The following is a 22645-nucleotide window of genomic DNA, read 5'->3' on the forward strand; positions in this document are numbered from 1 at the left end:
GGCAGCAGAGGGAATTACTGTGGGAGGGTAATAAACAAAAGCTAGCTTGCCCTGACATGCTGATGTAAACACGCAGATGAAATGAATGTTATTTGAGTCAGAATGAGTCTGCGATGATTTATGGAGTTAAAACTACTTCTACTACTACTACTACTACTACTACTGCTGCTACTATTGCTACTACTACTACTACTACTACTACTACTACTACTACTACTACTACTGCTGCTGCTGCTGCTGCTGCTGCTGCTGCTGCTGCTGCTGCTGCTGCTGCTGCTGCTGCTGCTGCTGCTGCTGCTGCTGCTACTACTACTACTACTACTACTACTACTACTACTACTACTACTACTACTGTTGCTACTATTGCTACTACTATTGCTACTACTACTACTACTACTACTACTACTACTACTACTACTACTACTACTACTACTACTACTGTTGCTACTATTGCTACTACTACTACTGTTGCTACTATTGCTACTACTACTACTACTACTACTGCTGCTGCTGCTGCTGCTGCTGCACTGGAGGAGGAGGAGACTGGGGTCGGGTTGGCAGAGGTGGCCACAGTGGGGGCCACAGTGGGGGAGGTGGCCACAGTGGAGAAGGTGGCCACAGTGGGGGAGGGACTGTCAAATCTACAGTAGAAGGAATTGAGTCGCTGGACCGGTTTTCTGTCGTCTGCTGAAGGGGGGGTTCTGGGCTTGTAATTGGTGAGAAGCCGGAGCCCACTCCACACAGAGGCGGGGCCACAGAGGCGGGGCCACTCCACACAGAGGCGGGGCCACTCCACACAGAGGCGGGGCCACTCCACACAGAGGCGGGGCCACTCCACACAGCGGCGGGGCCACTCCACACAGAGGCGGGGCCACAGAGGCGGGGCCACTCCACACAGAGGCGGGGCCACAGAGGCGGGGCCACTCCACACAGAGGCGGGGCCACTCCACACAGAGGCGGGGCCACTCCACACAGAGGCGGGGCCACTCCACACAGCGGCGGGGCCACTCCACACAGAGGCGGGGCCACAGAGGCGGGGCCACTCCACACAGAGGCGGGGCCACAGAGGCGGGGCCACTCCACACAGAGGCGGGGCCACAGAGGCGGGGCCACTCCACACAGAGGCGGGGCCACAGAGGCGGGGCCACTCCACACAGAGGCGGGGCCACAGAGGCGGGGCCACTCCACACAGAGGCGGGGCCACAGAGGCGGGGCCACTCCACACAGAGGCGGGGTCCACTCCTTTTAATATTTTCCTTGTTAAAAAACGGAGAAAAGAATATGAAATAATGAAAATCTGACCTGACATTGTGGACCCTGTGAGAGACGGTAGTGGTAGTAGTGGTAGTAGTAGTAGTAGTAGTAGTAGTAGTAGTAGTATTGGTATCATGACTGACCAGCACGTATCCGTCCTCCATGTACAGGTTGAGGAACAGCAGCATGGTGAGCAGAAGGCCCAGCAGGGGGAGCGTGGAGCGCTTCCTCAAACAGCGCATCTTATCCAGAGACTTCCACAGCCAACGCATGACGGGCCCCGGACAGAGCTCTGTGGACGAGAGGGACGAGAGGGACGGGAGGGACAGGAGGGACGAGAGGGGCGAGAGGGACGGTCACTCACAGTACAAGTACAGGGACAAGTACAAGTACAAATACAGGGACAAGTACAGGGACAAGTACAAGTACAAGTACAGGGACAAGTACAGGGACAAGTACAGGGACAAGTACAGGGACAAGTACAAGTACAGGGACAAGTATAGACAGAGAGAAAGAGAGGAGGAGAGAGAGGGAGGGGAAAGCTCATAAATAATAACATTTGGACCAGACTTTTCTGTAAAAATGAAGGAAACTGGATTATTTTTAAGATTTTACAAAACCTTTTTATAATGTGTATAATAATGTGACTTCCTGGATTGACATTGTACTGAAAAAACACCAGACCTTTATTTTGTGAAATGATCCTTTCAGCAGCGATTTTGTTAAAATGGCGCTTGTTGCTGACGTCCTGAAGGTGGCGCTGTGTTGTAGTGTTGTTGTGTTGTTGTGTTGTTCTGTTGTTCTGTTGTTGTGTGGTTGTGTGGTTGTGTGGTTGTGTTGTTGTGGTGTTGTTGTGTTGTTGTGTTGTTGTTCTGTTGTTCTGTTGTTGTGTGGTTGTGTGGTTGTGTGGTTGTGTGGTTGTGGTGTTGTTGTGTTGTTGTGTTGTTGTGTTGTTCTGTCGTTGTGTTGTTCAGTTGTTCTGTTGTTGTGTTGTTCTGTTGTTGTGTTGTTGTGTTGTTGTTTTGTTGTGTTGTTGTGTTGTTCTGCCGTTGTGTCGTTCTGTCGTTGTGTCGTTGTGTTGTTCAGTTGTTCTGTTGTTGTGTTGTTGTGTTGTTCAGTTGTTGTGTTGTTGTATTGTTGTGTTGTTCTGTTGTTGTATTGTTGTGTTGTTGTGTTGTTCTGTTGTTGTGTTGTTCTGTTGTTCTGTTGTTGTATTGTTGTGTTGTTGTATTTTTGTGTTGTTGTGTTGTTCTGTTGTTGTGTTGTTGTGTTGTTCAGTTGTTGTGTTGTTGTGTTGTTCAGTTGTTGTGTTGTTGTATTGTTGTGTTGTTGTATTGTTGTGTTGTTCTGTTGTTGTATTGTTGTGTTGTTGTGTTGTTCTGTTGTTGTGTTGTTGTGTTGTTCAGTTGTTGTGTTGTTGTATTGTTGTTTTGTTCTGTTGTTGTATTGTTGTGTTGTTGTGTTGTTGTATTGTTGTGTTGTTGTGTTGTTCTGTTGTTGTGTTGTTGTGTTGTTCAGTTGTTCTGTTGTTGTATTGTTGTGTTGTTGTGTTGTTGTATTGTTGTGTTGTTGTGTTGTTGTATTGTTGTGTTGTTGTGTCGTTCTGTCGTTGTGTCTTGTGTTGTTCAGTTGTTCTGTTGTTGTATTGTTGTGTTGTTGTGTTGTTGTATTGTTGTGTTGTTGTGTTGTTCTGTTGTTGTGTTGTTGTGTTGTTCAGTTGTTGTGTTGTTGTGTTGTTCAGTTGTTGTGTTGTTGTATTGTTGTTTTGTTCTGTTGTTGTATTGTTGTGTTGTTGTGTTGTTGTAGAACGTGCCTCCCTCTTTACGGCTTTAACGCCGAACAGAGACGACATGTTTGTCATGTTGTTTGTGCGTTGCCGTGGTAACAGTCGCCGCATGTGCTGAAAACAGGCCTGACGCACACGGATCCGGCCAATCACCTGCGTCTGACACGAAACGAGCCCCAAACAAAAGCCGCGTCATTCAGCAGCATCGAGTCGGTATCGGCATATCGACGCGCCGATACCGATACCGCCATGTCACGGCAGGAGCGTTTGTCTTTCCCTCTGAGTCTGACCTTAAAACGCTTCCATTATGTGTGGGGGGGAAGTGAAGCGGCGCTAACACCAGCGCTAACACCGGCGCTAACACCAGCGCTAACACCGGCGTTAGCCACAGAACCTCCTGGAGCTAAACAAATCTCGTTACGCCACGCGTCCGCGGAGCCGGCGCTCAATTCGATTACTGAGCCCCGAGCGGAGGAAATGTCCCCGCGGCGCTCATGTTTGTGCACAGACGGCGAGCGCGGCGGGATTACGCGTAGATGAGCCGTTATTACACGTTTATTACACCTTTATTACACGTTTATAACACGTTTATTACACATAAATTATACGTTTATTACATGTTACTGCAGAGTTTCAGAAGAGAACGCAGCCCAAACGTGTCGGGTTTGTGTTTTGTGTTCTCTGAGCCTCACAAAACACTTCAGCGTGTCAGGACAAGCTAGCTTTTGTTTATTTCTCCGTAGTAATTCCCTCTAATACCTCTAGATTATTTATAAAAATACAACATAAAGGTCTGAGTAGAAATGAAACACACATTTGTCTGATAATTAAACCTGAATGAACGTGTCCAGCCCTAAAATACAGAATAAGTAAATACAAAGGACCAAAGCAAGTCATTTTGACTATATTTAATCATATTTAATGGTAGTATTTGTCTCTGAGCAGTTTTAAATCTGTGTGATTCTCATTCTGAGGTCCGCTCTCCTCCGCCTCACCAAACACACACTAAATAACCTTTTATCAAACCTCCTTGAGTCTCCAGCGACGTTTTAATGGAAAAGGAATGAGGAGGAGGAGGAGGAGGAGGAGGAGGAAGAGGAGGATGAAGGGAGGGGTGAGAGACAGAGGAAGGATAGAGAGGAAAGAGAGGGAGCTAAAGAGGAGGAGAGAAAAAGAGGGAGAGAGAGAGAGGGGGAGAGCGAAAGGGAGAGAGAGAGAGAGAGAGAGGGAGAGAGAGAGAGAGAGAGAGAGAGAGAGAGAGAGGGAGAGAGAGAGAGAGAGAGAGAGAGGGAGAGAGAGAGAGAGAGAGAGAGGGAGAGAGAGAGAGAGAGAGAGAGAGAGAGAGGGAGGGAGAGAGAGAGAGAGAGAGAGAGAGAGGGAGAGAGAGAGAGAGAGAGAGGGAGAGGCTCTGCACTTGGGCGATAAAACGCTAGACAAATAATCAATGAAGCCGAGGATCTGCTCCTGTCGCCGTCAGACGCTTGATTTAGCTCTGAATAAAAGCCTCGCGGAGAATATCGACCGCACCGATATTCATCCAATATTCATCCAATATTCATCCAATATTCAGCCAATATTCATCCGATATTCATCCGATATTTATCCGATATTCGTCCGATATTCATCCGATATTTATCCGATATTCGTCCGATATTCAGTCGAATTTTGAGCCGATATTTTCTCAACGCTTCAGGAATAAACACAATCTACTGTTTTTATTGTTCCTCGTTTGTGTCGTTTAATTATGAAACAGGATCAACAAAACTTCGTTGTGGCGTTTCTCGGTCCTGACTCTGAGTAGTTCTGGTGACAGAGCACCCCTGCAGCGCCCCCTGGTGACAGAGCACCCCTGCAGCGCCCCCTGCAGCGCCTGCTGGTGACAGAGCTTTGTGGCGACAGCTTTGTGGCCACCTGCAGGACAATAACTTATTTGAAGTTTTCCAGTCAGGGTTCAGAGCCCACCACAGCACTGAAACTGCACTAGTTAAAGTCACAAATGATTTGTTATTAGCCGCTGACGATGGACTGGTCTCAATCCTGGCTCTGTTGGACCTCAGCGCAGCGTTTGACACCATCGACCACAACATTCTACTGCAGAGGTAAGAATGTGATGTAGGTGTTGGAGGAACAGCCCTCAGCTGGTTTAAATCCTATCTATCTGATAGGTTCCAATTTGTTAATGTAAACCAGAGCTCCTCACCAAGCTCTAAAGTAATTTATGGTGTGCCACAGGGTTCGGTACTCGGTCCAATTCTGTTTACTCTTTATATGCTGCCATTAGGCAACATTATCAGAAAGCATGACATTAACTTCCACTGCTCTGCAGACGACACTCAGCTGTATTTATCAATGAAACCTGATCAGAGCAATCAAGTAGACAGACTCAGTACTTGTGTGAAGGAGATAAAAACCTGGATGACACTAAACTACCTGCTTCTTAACCCTGAAAAAACCGAGGTCATTGTGCTTGGCCCTAAGCATCTACGAGACGCTCTATCTGAGCAGATAGTCACACTGGACAATGTCAGTGTAGCCTCCAGTTCTACTGTAAGAAACCTTGGAGTCTTATTTGACCAGGAGCTCTCATTTAAAGCTCATATAAATCAAGCTTGTAAAACAGCCTATTTCCATTTGCGCAACAAGAGCCAAAATCAGAAGAATTCTGCCTAAAAGTGATGCCGAAAAACTTATCCATGCATTTGTAACGACTAGATTAGACTACTGCAACTGCTGCTTGCAGCGTGTCCTAAAAGCTCCATAAAAAGCTTTCAACTGGTTCAAAATGCAGCAGCAAGATTACTAACAGGAACAAAAAGAAGAGAGCACATTACACCGGTGCTGAAGTCTCTTCACTGGCTCCCCGTCGAGTCTAGAATCAAATTCAAAATTCTACTCTTGACCTACAAAGCCATAAATGACATGGCCCCATCCTACCTCAAAGATGCTATAGAACCATATCATCCAAACAGAGCTCTTCGCTCTCAGAATGCCGGCCTTCTGGTGGTGCCAAGAGTCTCTAAAAGTACTGTAGGAGGTAGAGCGTTTAGCTCCCAAGCTCCTGTGTTATGGAATCAGCTCCCGACCCATGTTAAATATGCTGACACAGTCTCTTCATTTAAGTCCAGGCTTAAAACGTTCCTCTTCGAAATCGCTTATGGTCAGAGTAGTTAGGAACAGAAACATAAACCCACAGCTTTAGCTACGCTGCCCTAGGAGTAACTATGCTGGGGGAAGTATGACAGCTTGAGCACTATCCTCTTCTTCTTCTAACTACTTATGCTATCAAACAATATTTATTTTTTAATTCCACTTGCAAACTGTTCACCGCCTTCTTTTTCTTTCTCTCACTCCTGAGGACCTGTGGACCCAGATGCCCCTCCCCTGGTGAAGTGTCCCTGCCCTGTGTGGACGGTCCCTCATCTGCCTGAAGAGTGGGTCCAGTTCGCCTCAGTCGGTCCCTCAGGGTCCACTGGACCCTCCTGACCACAGGAACACAGTTCTGGACAAACGGGTCTTTGGGGGCGTGACAGAGAAAGAATCCTTTGTTTTGAAAGAGCTCACAGTGAACACGCTGCTTCTGTCCTCAAGAGGGCAGTCACTTCAGACACAGATGTAGAGAAGTACAACTCACAAATCCAGACAATCTTTGATCGTTCCGATAAATTCATGAATAAAACACACCATCGACCTGTCGTCATGACGACGAGAGGCCCTGAAGGTCACTACGGGGTCAACGTTACACGAAAGTGTAGTTTGACTACAGACGTGTTCTAAAAGCAGAACAGACGTGTTCTAGAAACAGAACAGACTTGTTCTAGAAACAGAACAGACGTGTTCTAAAAGCAGTGTTCTAGAAGCAGAACAGACGTGTTCTAGAAGCAGAACAGACGTGTTCTAAAAGCAGGGTTCTAGAAGCAGAACAGACGTGTTCTAGAAGCAGAAGAGACGTGTTCTAAAAGCAGTGTTCTAGAAGCAGAACAGACGTGTTCTAGAAGCAGAACAGACGTGTTCTAAAAGCAGAACAGACGTGTGATGTGTTCTAGAAGCAGAACAGACGTGTTCTAGAAGCAGAACAGACGTGTTCCATAAGCAGAACAGACGTGTTCTAGAAGCAACATGTTCCATAAGCAGAACAGACATGTTCTAGAAGCAGAACAGACGTGTTCCATAAGCAGAACAGACGTGTTCTAGAAGCAGAACAGACATGTTCTAAAAGCAGAACAGACGTGTTCTAGAAGCAGAACAGACATGTTCTAAAAGCAGAACAGACGTGTTCTAAAAGCAGAACAGACGTGTTTTAGAAGCAGAACAGACGTGTTCTAGAAACAGAACAGACGTGTTCTAAAAGCAGAACAGACGTGTTCTAGAAACAGAACAGACGTGTTCTAAAAGCAGAACAGACGTGTTCTAGAAGCAGAACAGACGTGTTCTGGAAGCAGAACAGACGTGTTCTAAAAGCAGAACAGACGTGTTCTAGAAACAGAACAGACGTGTTCTAGAAGCAGAACAGACGTGTTCTAAAAGCAGAACAGACGTGTTCTAAAAGCAGAACAGACGTGTTCTAGAAGCAGAACAGACGTTTTCTAGAAGCAGAACAGACGTGTTCTAAAAGCAGAACAGACGTGTTCTAAAAGCAGAACAGACGTGTTCTAGAAGCAGAACAGACGTGTTCTAAAAGCAGAACAGACGTGTTCTAGAAGCAGAACAGACGTGTTCTAAAGCCGCTCAGCGTCTCGCTCCAGCACCGCTCGGTCCTCAGAGTTTTGAAGACAAGCTGCCGTCCACTAATCTCCCGCTGCCCCCTGGAGGCCGAGCATGGCATCTGTTTGTGGCACATGAAGGGTCTCTCGGTGGGCTCCCGGCGCTTTGAAGTGGCTCCGTCGCATTAGCCTAGCGCGCTACAACAAAGAGCTAATTGAATGGAGCGACCCTGGAGAGGCTAACTGTTTGAAAGGTACTGTGATGATGTGTGTTTTCTGAGGGAGAGAAAGAGAGCGGACGGAGAACGAGCCAAGTGAATGTGAAGGCCCCTGAGCACCGCGGCTAATGCTAATCTGGGACAACCAGAGAGGAGAGAGAAGAGACGAGGACAGACGAGAGAGAGAGAGACGAGAAGAGAGAGAAGAGACGAAAAGAGACAAGAAGAGACGAGATAGAGAGAGAGAGAGACAAAAAGAGAGAGAGAAGAGACGATGTGATCACGACAGTAATTGCACATGAATATGTGTCACAACAGCACATGGATTGCACATGAATTTCACAGTATTTGCACATGTGACGGAATTGCACATGGTTAGGTCAGTATTGCACATGGTTATGTCAGTATTGCACATGGTTAGGTCAGTATTGCACATGGTTAGGTCAGTATTGCACATGGTTATGTCAGTATTGCACAGGGTTAGGTCAGTATTGCACATGGTTAGGTCAGTATTGCACATGGTTATGTCAGTATTGCACACAGTTATGTCAGTATTGCACATGGTTAGGTCAGTATTGCACAGGGTTATGTCAGTATTGCACATGGTTATGTCAGTATTGCACACAGTTATGTCAGTATTGCACATGGTTATGTCAGTATTGCACACAGTTATGTCAGTATTGCACATGGTTATGTCAGTATTGCACATGGTTAGGTCAGTATTGCACATGGTTATGTCAGTATTGCACATGGTTAGGTCAGTATTGCACATGGTTATGTCAGTATTGCACATGGTTAGGTCAGTATTGCGAGTGTTCAGGACTAACAGTGTTTGTTATAAAGTCTGACAGCAGCAGAAGGAAAGACCTGCAAAACCTTTCCTTCACACAGCGAGGGTGGATCAGTCTCTCACTGAAGCTGCTCTCCAGAGCGGACGGAGTGTCCTACTGTGATGACATCACAGGAGGAAATAACCCAGAAAACACTGGGCCAAAATGTCACACTTTATTTTTTTGACAAATTAAAATATACGAGGGCGACTTTATTTTGTTGAATTAATGTTTAGAGTCAAAAAAGTTATTTCTTGTGTAAATTCTACAGAAACTTTGACTGGAATGAGTGTGTCACTTCCTGTACGAGTGTCCCTGGTGTGATGTCACTTCCTGTAGGAGTGTCCCTCCTGTGATGTCACTTCCTGTAGGAGTGTCCCTCCTGTGATGTCACTTCCTGTATGAGTGTCCCTGGTGTGATGTCACTTCCTGTAGGAGTGTCCCTGGTGTGATGTCACTTCCTGTACGAGTGTCCCAGGTGTGATGTCACTTCCTGTACGAATGTCCCTGGTGTGATGTCACTTCCTGTATGAGTGTCCCTGGTATGATGTCACTTCCTGTACGAGTGTCCCTGGTGTGATGTCACTTCCGGTATGAGTGTCCCTGGTGTGATGTCACTTCCTGTATGAGTGTCCCTGGTGTGATGTCACTTCCTGTACGAGTGTCCCTGGTGTGATGTCACTTCCGGTATGAGTGTCCCTGGTGTGATGTCACTTCCTGTACGAGTGTCCCAGGTGTGATGTCACTTCCTGTACGAGTGTCCCTGGTGTGATGTCACTTCCTGTACGAGTGTCCCTGGTGTGATGTCACTTCCTGTACGAGTGTCCCTGGTGTGATGTCACTGCCTGTATGAGTGTCCCTGGTGTGATGTCACTTCCTGTATGAGTGTCCCTGGTGTGATGTCACTTCCTGTATGAGTGTCCCTGGTGTGATGTCACTTCCTGTATGAGTGTCCCTGGTGTGATGTCACTTCCTGTAGGAGTGTCCCTGGTGTGATGTCACTTCCTGTATGAGTGTCCCTGGTGTGATGTCACTTCCTGGATGAGTGTCCCTGGTGGGATGTCACTTCCTGTATGAGTGTCCCTGGTGTGAGTGTCTCTGGTGTGATGTCACTTCCTGTATGAGTGTCCCTGGTGTGATGTCACTTCCTGTAGGAGTGTCCCTGGTGTGATGTCACTTCCTGTATGAGTGTCCCTGGTGTGATGTCACTTCCTGGATGAGTGTCCCTGGTGGGATGTCACTTCCTGTATGAGTGTCCCTGGTGTGAGTGTCTCTGGTGTGATGTCACTTCCTGTATGAGTGTCCCTGGTGTGAGTGTCTCTGGTGTGATGTCACTTCCTGTATGAGTGTCCCTGGTGTGAGTGTCTCTGGTGTGATGTCACTTCCTGTATGAGTGTCCCTGGTGTGATGTCACTTCCTGTATGAGTGTCCCTGGTGTGAGTGTCTCTGGATGTCACTTCCTGTATGAGTGTCCCTGGTGTGATGTCACTTCCTGTATGAGTGTCCCTGGTGTGATGTCACTTCCTGTATGAGTGTCCCTGGTGTGATGTCACTTCCTGTAAGAGTGTCCCTGGTGTGATGTCACTTCCTGTATGAGTGTCCCTGGTGTGATGTCACTTCTTGTATGAGTGTCCCTGATGTGATGTCACTTCCTGTCCCTGGTGTGATGTCACTTCCTGTCCTTTTTCTACAGGTTTTCTCCACAAATACCTGCTCGATCGGTGTAAAAGTATCATTTATATGTACAACAAATATAAACACACCAAATAAAGTCAGAATTAGACAACAGTAAAAACCTGTCATGGGCCCTTTATGACAATGTTTGAATATAAGTGAAAATATCGTGTCAAAATGATATTAAAAGATGGAACTAATAATGAAATAGCGTTTCACGGTCGTATCGCGATCGTTTCCAGTGTGAAACGATAAAATAATGACCAAACATTCAACGAGATTTCAGATGAAAACAATGTTGACATCTACTGGCAGCAGAGGGAAGGACCCGGGGAGAGAAACAAAAGCTAGCTTGCCCCGTCATGCTAATGTAAACACACAGTTGTATTGAAGGTGATTTGAGTCAGAAATCAGTCCCTGGTCGTCATAGAAACACAAACACTCCCTCGTCTCCATTACCTGTTCTCCTGCTGCTCTTGGAGCTCCAGGTTCAGTGGGAGGAAAGCGCTGAGTGACCGTGTTCCCCCAGCGTCCAGCACAAAGCCACGCCCCGCCCCTCTGCCCTGCCCATAATCCTGGACATCAATATTTAATGTTTGGAGAGACGCTGGGCTCCCGTTTCCCTGACGCTGCAGCGTCTCGTCACAGCAGCACTTTATGGACACACGAGGACGAAGGAGACGAGGACGAAGGAGACGCTTTTATCAGAGACACAATCGCTCTGAGTCAAATAAGACTTTGGAAAACAATAAAAGATAAAACCTCCGAGATCCAGATCTAATACAGTGTTTTATTATATATGCACTTCATTTACAGGACCTGGACCTGGTCTGGACCTGGTCTGGACCTGAACCTGGTCTGGATCTGGAGGTCCCCCTGCAGGCCACTGAAGAAGAGAAGAGGAGGACCACTGCAGAAGAGAAGAGGAGGACCACTGAAGAAGAGAAGAGGAGGACCACTGCAGAAGAGAAGAGGAGGACCAGTGCAGAGGAGAAGAGGAGGACCACTGCAGAAGAGAAGAGGAGGACCCCGGCTGCTCCTCTTTTTCAATGTTTTGCCATAGGGAGGATTTTACACTCTGCAATTAAGGCGCAGCTGTCGGCGCGGCAACCCATGAGACACGCCCCCCAACGTCCCACTGCTCGACCTGAGAAGAGACGGCCCAAGGCATCGCTCCGACCGTGAGGAGGAGGAGGGAGAGGAGGAGAAGGAGGAAGAGGAGGTGGAGGAAGAAGAAGAGGAGGAAGAGGAAGAAGAAGAGGAAGAGGAGGAGGAGAAAGAAGAAGAGAAGGAAGAGGAGGAGGAAGAGGAGGAAGAGAAGGAGGAGGAAGAAGAGGAGGAAGAGAAGGAGGAGGAGAAAGAGAAAGAGGAGGAGGAGGAGGAAGAGGAGGAGAAAGAGAAAGAGGAGGAGGAAGAGGAGGAGGAGGAGGAAAAGGAGGAGAAAGAGAAAGAGAAAGAGGAGGAGGAAGAGGAGGAGGAGGAGGAAAAGGAGGAGGAAGAGAAAGAGGAGAAAGAGGAGGAGGAGGAAGAGGAGGAGAAAGAGAAAGAGGAGGAGAAAGAGAAAGAGGAGGAGGAAGAGGAGGAAGAGGAGGAGGAGGAGGAGAAAAAGGAGGAGGAAGAGGAGGAGGAGGAAGAATAGGAGGAAGAATAGGATGAAGATGAGGAGGAGGAAGAGGAGGAGGAAGAGGAGGAGGAAGAGGAGGAGGAAGAGGAGGAAGAGGAGGTGGAGGAAGAGGAGGAGGAGGAGCAGGAGGGGCGTGGCCTCAGTAGAGTTGTGCCACTGTAATATCTGTGTTTCATTCACACAAACATCTCGAATCGGTCGAATATCGTTTGTTCTTTAACTGTAAAAACATCTCGTCCTAAAGTGAACGCCCTCTAAAAAGAGACAGCTTCAGCTCCTTGTATGGACTTCCTGTCCCACAGGCCCCTCCCACAGGCCCCTCCCACATTCGTCTCTTACGGTCTGTGGCGTTCCTGGCGAGCGGAGCAAAGGCTTATGGGATATTTTTAGTCGCTCTTTGAAGCCTCATTAGCCCGAGTCCATTTGTTTCCTTCAATGCAGTTTAAGAGCGTCAGTCACCCAAGAAGTACTTTTACTACAGTCACCCAAGAAGTACTTTTACTACAGTCACCCAAGAAGTACTTTTACTACAGTCACCCAAGAAATACTTTTACTACAGTCACTCAAGAAGTACTTTTACTACAGTCACCCAAGAAATACTTTTACTACAGTCACTCAAGAAGTACTTTTACTACAGTCACCCAAGAAGTACTTTTACTACAGTCACTCAAGAAGTACTTTTACTACAGTCACTCAAGAAGTACTTTTACTACAGTCACCCAAGAAATACTTTTACTACAGTCACTCAAGAAGTACTTTTACTACAGTCACCCAAGAAATACTTTTACTACAGTCACTCAAGAAGTACTTTTACTACAGTCACCCAAGAAGTACTTTTACTACAGTCACTCAAGAAGTACTTTTACTACAGTCACCCAAGAAGTACTTTTACTACAGTCACCCAAGAAATACTTTTACTACAGTCACTCAAGAAGTACTTTTACTACAGTCACTCAAGAAGTACTTTTACTACAGTCACCCAAGAAATACTTTTACTACAGTCACTCAAGAAGTACTTTTACTACAGTCACCCAAGAAGTACTTTTACTACAGTCACTCAAGAAGTACTTTTACTACAGTCACCCAAGAAGTACTTTTACTACAGTCACCCAAGAAGTACTTTTACTACAGTCACCCAAGAAGTACTTTTACTACAGTCACTCAAGAAGTACTTTTACTACAGTCACCCAAGAAGTACTTTTACTACAGTCACCCAAGAAGTACTTTTACTACAGTCACCCAAGAAGTACTTTTACTACAGTCACTCAAGAAGTACTTTTACTACAGTCACCCAAGAAATACTTTTACTACAGTCACCCAAGAAGTACTTTTACTACAGTCACCCAAGAAGTACTTTTACTACAGTCACCCAAGAAGTACTTTTACTACAGTCACTCAAGAAGTACTTTTACTACAGTCACTCAAGAAGTACTTTTACTACAGTCACCCAAGAAGTACTTTTACTACAGTCACCCAAGAAATACTTTTACTACAGTCACTCAAGAAGTACTTTTACTACAGTCACTCAAGAAGTACTTTTACTACAGTCACCCAAGAAATACTTTTACTACAGTCACTCAAGAAGTACTTTTACTACAGTCACCCAAGAAGTACTTTTACTACAGTCACTCAAGAAGTACTTTTAATAGTCACTCAAGAAGTACTTTTACTACAGTCACCCAAGAAATACTTTTACTACAGTCACTCAAGAAGTACTTTTACTACAGTCACCCAGGAAATACTTTTACTACAGTCACTCAAGAAGTACTTTTACTACAGTCACCCAAGAAATACTTTTACTACAGTCACTCAAGAAGTACTTTTACTACAGTCACCCAAGAAATACTTTTACTACAGTCACTCAAGAAGTACTTTTACTACAGTCACCCAAGAAATACTTTTACTACAGTCACTCAAGAAGTACTTTTACTACAGTCACTCAAGAAGTACTTTTACTACAGTCACCCAAGAAATACTTTTACTACAGTCACTCAAGAAGTACTTTTACTACAGTCACCCAAGAAATACTTTTACTACAGTCACTCTAGAAGTACTTTTACTACAGTCACCCAAGAAGTACTTTTACACTTCCATTACTACAGTCACTGCAGAAGTACTTTTACACGTCCTGCACTACAGTCACTGCAGAAGTACTTTTACACGTCCATTACTACAGTCACCACAGAAGTACTTTTACACGTCAGGCACTACAGTCACCGCAGAAGTACTTTTACAAATCCTTTACTACAGTCACTGCAGAAGTACTTTTACACGTCCTGCACTACAGTCACTGCAGAAGTACTTTTACACGTCCATTACTACAGTCACCACAGAAGTACTTTTACACGTCAGGCACTACAGTCACCGCAGAAGTACTTTTACAAATCCTTTACTACAGTCACTGCAGAAGTACTTTTACACGTCCATTACTACAGTCACCACAGAAGTACTTTTACACGTCCAGCGCTACAGTCACTGCAGAAGTACTTTTACACGTCCAGCACTACAGTCACTGCAGAAGTACTTTTACACGTCCAGCACTACAGTCACCCAAGAAGTACTTTTACTACAGTCACCCAAGAAGTACTTTTACACGTCCGTTACTACAGTCACTGCAGAAGTACTTTTACAGGTCCTTTACTACAGTCACTGCAGAAGTACTTTTACACGTCCAGCGCTACAGTCACTGCAGAAGTACTTTTACACGTCCAGCACTAAAGTCACTGCAGAAGTGCTTTTACACGTCCAGCACTACAGTCACCGCAGAAGTACTTTTACACGTCCAGCACTACAGTCACCACAGAAGTACTTTTACACGTCCATTACTACAGTCACCGCAGAAGTACTTTTACACGTCCAGCACTACAGTCACCACAGAAGTACTTTTACACGTCCATTACTACAGTCACCGCAGAAGTACTTTTACACGTCCATTACTACAGTCACCACAAAAGTACTTTTACACGTCCAGCACTACAGTCACCGCAGAAGTACTTTTACACGTCCAGCACTACAGTCACCACAGAAGTACTTTTACACGTCCATTACTACAGTCACCACAGAAGTACTTTTACACGTCCATTACTACAGTCACCACAGAAGTACTTTTACACGTCCATCACTACAGTCACCGCAGAAGTACTTTTACACGTCCAGCACTACCGTCACTGCAGAAGTACTTTTACACGTCCAGCACTACAGTCACCGCAGAAGTACTTTTACACGTCCAGCACTACAGTCAACACAGAAGTACTTTTACACGTCCGGCACTACAGTCACCGCAGAAGTACTTTTACACGTCCATTACTACAGTCACCACAGAAGTACTTTTACACGTCCATTACTACAGTCACCACAAAAGTACTTTTACACGTCCAGCACTACAGTCACCGCAGAAGTACTTTTACACGTCCAGCACTACAGTCACCACAGAAGTACTTTTACACTTCCATTACTACAGTCACCACAGAAGTACTTTTACACGTCCATTACTACAGTCACCACAGAAGTACTTTTACACGTCCATTACTACAGTCACCGCAGAAGTACTTTTACACGTCCAGCACTACCGTCACCGCAGAAGTACTTTTAAACGTCCAGCACTACAGTCACCGCAGAAGTACTTTTACACGTCCAGCACTACAGTCACAGCAGAAGTACTTTTACACGTCTATTACTACAGTCATTGCAGAAGTACTTTTACACTTCCATTACTACAGTCACCGCAGAAGTACTTTTACACGTCCATTACTACAGTCACCGCAGAAGTACTTTTACACGTCTATTACTACAGTCACCGCAGAAGTGCATTTACACGTCCAGCACTGCAGTCACTGCAGAAGTACTTTTACATGTACAGTACTACAGTCACCGCAGAAGTACTTTTACATGCACAGTAAAACAGTCACTGCAGAAGTACTTTTACACGTCCAGCACTACAGTCACCGCAGAAGTACTTTTACACGTCCATTACTACAGTCACCACAGAAGTACTTTTATACGTCCAGCACTTCAGTCACCGCAGAAGTACTTTTACACGTCCGTTACTACAGTCACCACAAAAGTACTTTTACACGTCCATTACTACAGTCACCGCAGAAGTACTTTTACACGTCCATTACTACAGTCACCGCAGAAGTACTTTTACACGACCATTACTACAGTCACAGCAGAAGTACTTTTGCACGTCTATTACTACAGTCATTGCAGAAGTACTTTTACACTTCCATTACTACAGTCACTGCAGAAGTACTTTTACACGTCTATTACTGCAGTCACCGCAGAAGTGCATTTACACGTCCAGCACTGCAGTCACTGCAGAAGTACTTTTACATGTACAGTACTACAGTCACCGCAGAAGTACTTTTACATGCACAGTAAAACAGTCACTGCAGAAGTACTTTTACACGTCCAGCACTACAGTCACCGCAGAAGTACTTTTACACATCCATTGCTACAGTCACCACAGAAGTACTTTTATACATCCAGCACTTCAGTCATTGCAGAAGTACTTTTACACGTCCGTTACTACAGTCACCGCAGAAGTACTTTTACTACAGTCACAGCAGAAGTACTTTTACACGTCCATTACTACAGTCACCACAGAAGTACTTTTACATGTCCATTACTACAGTCACCGCAGAAGTACTTTTACACGTCCATTACTACCGTCACCGCAGAAGTACTTTTACACGACCATTACTACAGTCACCACAGAAGTACTTTTACACGTCCATTACTACAGTCACTGCAGAAGTACTTTTACACGTCCTGCACTACAGTCACTGCAGAAGTACTTTTACACGTCCATTACTACAGTCACCACAGAAGTACTTTTACACGTCAGGCACTACAGTCACCGCAGAAGTACTTTTACAAATCCTTTACTACAGTCACTGCAGAAGTACTTTTACACGTCCTGCACTACAGTCACTGCAGAAGTACTTTTACACGTCCATTACTACAGTCACCACAGAAGTACTTTTACACGTCAGGCACTACAGTCACCGCAGAAGTACTTTTACAAATCCTTTACTACAGTCACTGCAGAAGTACTTTTACACGTCCATTACTACAGTCACCACAGAAGTACTTTTACACGTCCAGCGCTACAGTCACTGCAGAAGTACTTTTACACGTCCAGCACTACAGTCACTGCAGAAGTACTTTTACACGTCCAGCACTACAGTCACCCAAGAAGTACTTTTACTACAGTCACCCAAGAAGTACTTTTACACGTCCGTTACTACAGTCACTGCAGAAGTACTTTTACAGGTCCTTTACTACAGTCACTGCAGAAGTACTTTTACACGTCCAGCGCTACAGTCACTGCAGAAGTACTTTTACACGTCCAGCACTAAAGTCACTGCAGAAGTGCTTTTACACGTCCAGCACTACAGTCACCGCAGAAGTACTTTTACACGTCCAGCACTACAGTCACCACAGAAGTACTTTTACACGTCCATTACTACAGTCACCGCAGAAGTACTTTTACACGTCCAGCACTACAGTCACCACAGAAGTACTTTTACACGTCCATTACTACAGTCACCGCAGAAGTACTTTTACACGTCCATTACTACAGTCACCACAAAAGTACTTTTACACGTCCAGCACTACAGTCACCGCAGAAGTACTTTTACACGTCCAGCACTACAGTCACCACAGAAGTACTTTTACACGTCCATTACTACAGTCACCACAGAAGTACTTTTACACGTCCATTACTACAGTCACCACAGAAGTACTTTTACACGTCCATCACTACAGTCACCGCAGAAGTACTTTTACACGTCCAGCACTACCGTCACTGCAGAAGTACTTTTACACGTCCAGCACTACAGTCACCGCAGAAGTACTTTTACACGTCCAGCACTACAGTCAACACAGAAGTACTTTTACACGTCCGGCACTACAGTCACCGCAGAAGTACTTTTACACGTCCATTACTACAGTCACCACAGAAGTACTTTTACACGTCCATTACTACAGTCACCACAAAAGTACTTTTACACGTCCAGCACTACAGTCACCGCAGAAGTACTTTTACACGTCCAGCACTACAGTCACCACAGAAGTACTTTTACACTTCCATTACTACAGTCACCACAGAAGTACTTTTACACGTCCATTACTACAGTCACCACAGAAGTACTTTTACACGTCCATTACTACAGTCACCGCAGAAGTACTTTTACACGTCCAGCACTACCGTCACCGCAGAAGTACTTTTAAACGTCCAGCACTACAGTCACCGCAGAAGTACTTTTACACGTCCAGCACTACAGTCACAGCAGAAGTACTTTTACACGTCTATTACTACAGTCATTGCAGAAGTACTTTTACACTTCCATTACTACAGTCACCGCAGAAGTACTTTTACACGTCCATTACTACAGTCACCGCAGAAGTACTTTTACACGTCTATTACTACAGTCACCGCAGAAGTGCATTTACACGTCCAGCACTGCAGTCACTGCAGAAGTACTTTTACATGTACAGTACTACAGTCACCGCAGAAGTACTTTTACATGCACAGTAAAACAGTCACTGCAGAAGTACTTTTACACGTCCAGCACTACAGTCACCGCAGAAGTACTTTTACACGTCCATTACTACAGTCACCACAGAAGTACTTTTATACGTCCAGCACTTCAGTCACCGCAGAAGTACTTTTACACGTCCGTTACTACAGTCACCACAAAAGTACTTTTACACGTCCATTACTACAGTCACCGCAGAAGTACTTTTACACGTCCATTACTACAGTCACCGCAGAAGTACTTTTACACGACCATTACTACAGTCACAGCAGAAGTACTTTTGCACGTCTATTACTACAGTCATTGCAGAAGTACTTTTACACTTCCATTACTACAGTCACTGCAGAAGTACTTTTACACGTCTATTACTGCAGTCACCGCAGAAGTGCATTTACACGTCCAGCACTGCAGTCACTGCAGAAGTACTTTTACATGTACAGTACTACAGTCACCGCAGAAGTACTTTTACATGCACAGTAAAACAGTCACTGCAGAAGTACTTTTACACGTCCAGCACTACAGTCACCGCAGAAGTACTTTTACACATCCATTGCTACAGTCACCACAGAAGTACTTTTATACATCCAGCACTTCAGTCATTGCAGAAGTACTTTTACACGTCCGTTACTACAGTCACCGCAGAAGTACTTTTACTACAGTCACAGCAGAAGTACTTTTACACGTCCATTACTACAGTCACCACAGAAGTACTTTTACATGTCCATTACTACAGTCACCGCAGAAGTACTTTTACACGTCCATTACTACCGTCACCGCAGAAGTACTTTTACACGACCATTACTACAGTCACCACAGAAGTACTTTTACACGTCCATTACTACAGTCACCACAGAAGTACTTTTACACGTCCATTACTACAGTCACCGCAGAAGTACTTTTACACGTCCATTACTACAGTCACCGCAGAAGTACTTTTACACGTCCATTACTACAGTCACCGCAGAAGTACTTTTACACGTCCATTACTACAGTCACCGCAGAAGTACTTTTACACGACCATTACTACAGTCACCGCAGAAGTACTTTTACACGTCCATTACTATAGTCACCACAGAAGTACTTTTATACGTCCAGCACTTCAGTCACTGCAGAAGTACTTTTACACGTCCGTTACTACAGTCACTGCAGAAGTACTTTTACTACAGTCACAGCAGAAGTACTTTTACACGTCCATTACTACAGTCACCACAGGAGTACTTTTACATGTCCATTACTACAGTCACCGCAGAAGTACTTTTACACGTCCATTACTACAGTCACCGCAGAAGTACTTTTACACGACCATTACTACAGTCACCACAGAAGTACTTTTACACGTCCAGCACTACAGTCACCGCAGAAGTACTTTTACACGACCATTACTACAGTCACCGCAGAAGTACTTTTACTACAGTCACAGCAGAAGTACTTTTACACGTCCATTACTACAGTCACCACAGAAGTACTTTTACATGTCCATTACTACAGTCACCGCAGAAGTACTTTTACACGTCCATTACTACAGTCACAGCAGAAGTACTTTAACACGACCATTACTACAGTCACCGCAGAAGTACTTTTACACGTCCATTACTACAGTCACCGCAGAAGTACTTTTACACGTCCATTACTACAGTCACCGCAGAAGTACTTTTACACGTCCATTACTACAGTCACCGCAGAATTACTTTTACACGTCCAGCACTACAGTCACCGCAGAAGTACTTTTACACGTCCATTACTACAGTCACCGCAGAAGTACTTTTACACGACCATTACTACAGTCACTGCAGAAGTACTTTTACACGACCATTACTACAGTCACCGCAGAAGTACTTTTACTACAGTCACAGCAGAAGTACTTTTACACGTCCATTACTACAGTCACCACAGAAGTACTTTTACATGTCCATTACTACAGTCACCGCAGAAGTACTTTTACACGTCCATTACTACAGTCACCGCAGAAGTACTTTTACACGTCCATTACTACAGTCACCGCAGAAGTACTTTTACACGTCCATTACTACAGTCACCACAGAAGTACTTTTACACGTCCAGCGTGAGACGACGCGTGAGACGACGCAACACAGCGCTGATTGCTTAGTTAAATATTAAATGTGCCGCAATTGATTGGACTCGGGTCGAATTGGACGAATATCGACGACTTTGTAATCAACAGAAACTAATGAGGAGCTGCGACGGGCGAGGCGCTGAAGGAGGCGTTGAAGGAGGCGCTGAAGGAGGCGCTGAAGGAGGCGCAGCAAGGCCCAACGCAGAGTTGGGCGAGCGGTGGTTCAGTCGGATGCGGGTGATTTGTTCGTACGGATCGTGCTGCAGCTACAGCTACAGTTGCTGCGATTACTACGACTTGAACTCTTTTTCCACTGGACACTCGACCGCACGTTGTGAGAGTAAACGCAGAGCCGCAGCAGGACGGACTGAACGCATTCATCAACACGGTTTCCACGGTCACGAAACGCTGCAGCAGCATCGCTAACGTTAGCCGCTGACCTTAAATCGAGCTTTTGAAAGATCAATCATTTCCCGGCGTCACACGCGGCCGAATGATCCAATCTGTGACATTTAATACAAAGCAACACGTCGCAGCAGAGCAGAGTCACTCCGGTGATAGAGCGCCCCCTGCAGTGCCCCCTGCAGCGCCCCCTGCAGCGCCCACGTGGAAATACAATGGCAGAGAAAAGAGACGCAAAAGCTTAATAAGTCGATGTTTTTTCTGGTTTTCTGCTCCGAGACAGCAGGGGGCGACGACGGGCACTTCAAACACCCCCAAAGGACATATTTAACCATCACCCCGGACCCCCGCGCTGCCGAGCCTCGTCCATGGACCCCCGCGCTGCCGAGCCTCGTCCATGGACCCCGCGCTGCCGAGCCTCGTCCACGGACCCCCGCGCTGCCGACCCTCGTCCACGGACCCCGCGCTGCCGAGCCTCGTCCACGGACCCCCGCGCTACCGAGCCTCGTCCACGGACCCCCGCGCTGCCGAGCCTCGTCCCCGGACCCCCGCGCTGCCGAGCCTCGTCCTCGGACCCCCGCGCTGCCGAGCCTCGTCCACGGACCCCCGCGCTGCCGAGCCCCATCCATTGACCCCCGCGCTGCCGACCCTCGTCCATGGACCCCGCGCTGCCGAGCCTCGTCCACGGACCCCCGCGCTACCGAGCCTCGTCCACGGACCCCCGCGCTGCCGAGCCTCGTCCCCGGACCCCGCGCTGCCGAGCCTCGTCCACGGACCCCCGCGCTGCCGAGCCTCGTCCATAGACCCCCGCGCTGCAGAGCCTCGTCCACAGACCCCCGCCCCCCGCGCTGCCGAGCCTCGTCCACGGACCCCGCGCTGCCGAGCCTCGTCCACGGACCCCGCGCTGCCGAGCCTCGTCCACGGACCCCGCACTGCCGAGCCTCGTCCACGGACCCCCGCGCTGCCGAGCCTCGTCCATGGACCCCGCGCTGCCGAGCCTTGTCCATGGACCCCCGCGCTGCCGAGCCTCGTCCACGGACCCCCGCGCCCCCGAGTCTCGTCCCCCCCGGACCCCCGCGCTGCTGCAGAGTCTCGTCCACGTTTGTCTCTCGTTAAATGCCGGCGTTTGAAGAAGACTTTTTCCTGCCGCGTTCGCCCAAGAGTGGGATAAGTGAGTCGTGATGAGTCGCTGAGTCGCAGCTGTTTTAACAATAGGCCGCGCACACTTCAGCATGCGCGCCGCGCAATGGAAAACGGCGAGAGCTTCAAACTAGAGGTCGGGTTCATTAAACGGGTAAAACATCAGGCGTGGTCTCCCGGGTTTGACCGTTATTTTAGCACATTAGTCACGTTCTGAAGGCGAAAGCAGAAATGATGGACGGCAGCAGCGGCGCACGAGGCTTCTACAAGACTTATGATTTAAAACGCTCCACCGGGAGACTCCGCCGCCACGTACAGGCCGACACGTCAGTTTTTTTTCGTTACGACGGTGGTCAAGGGCTAGACTCTCCCGTTCTTTTTTCCTCGATAGCTTCACTTCA

At 46.6% G+C, this 22645-nt stretch overlaps 1 protein-coding gene across 1 annotated transcript in view; it reads right to left on the bottom strand.

The window, feature by feature from the left end:
- Window positions 1–22645, bottom strand: part of mgat4c (mgat4 family member C) — a 34033-nt gene that overhangs the window by 4654 nt on the left and 6734 nt on the right. The window contains exon 2 of the mRNA XM_072435839.1: window positions 1398–1546. Coding sequence (XP_072291940.1) covers window positions 1398–1526 — 129 coding nt within the window. The 5' untranslated portion in view covers window positions 1527–1546. The remainder of the gene's footprint in view (window positions 1–1397; window positions 1547–22645) is intronic.

Source organism: Eucyclogobius newberryi, unplaced genomic scaffold (assembly GCF_026437365.1).
Source record: "Eucyclogobius newberryi isolate DKJ021-1_F unplaced genomic scaffold, fEucNew1.0.hap1 SCAF_7, whole genome shotgun sequence".
Taxonomy (NCBI): Eukaryota; Metazoa; Chordata; class Actinopteri; order Gobiiformes; family Gobiidae; genus Eucyclogobius; species Eucyclogobius newberryi.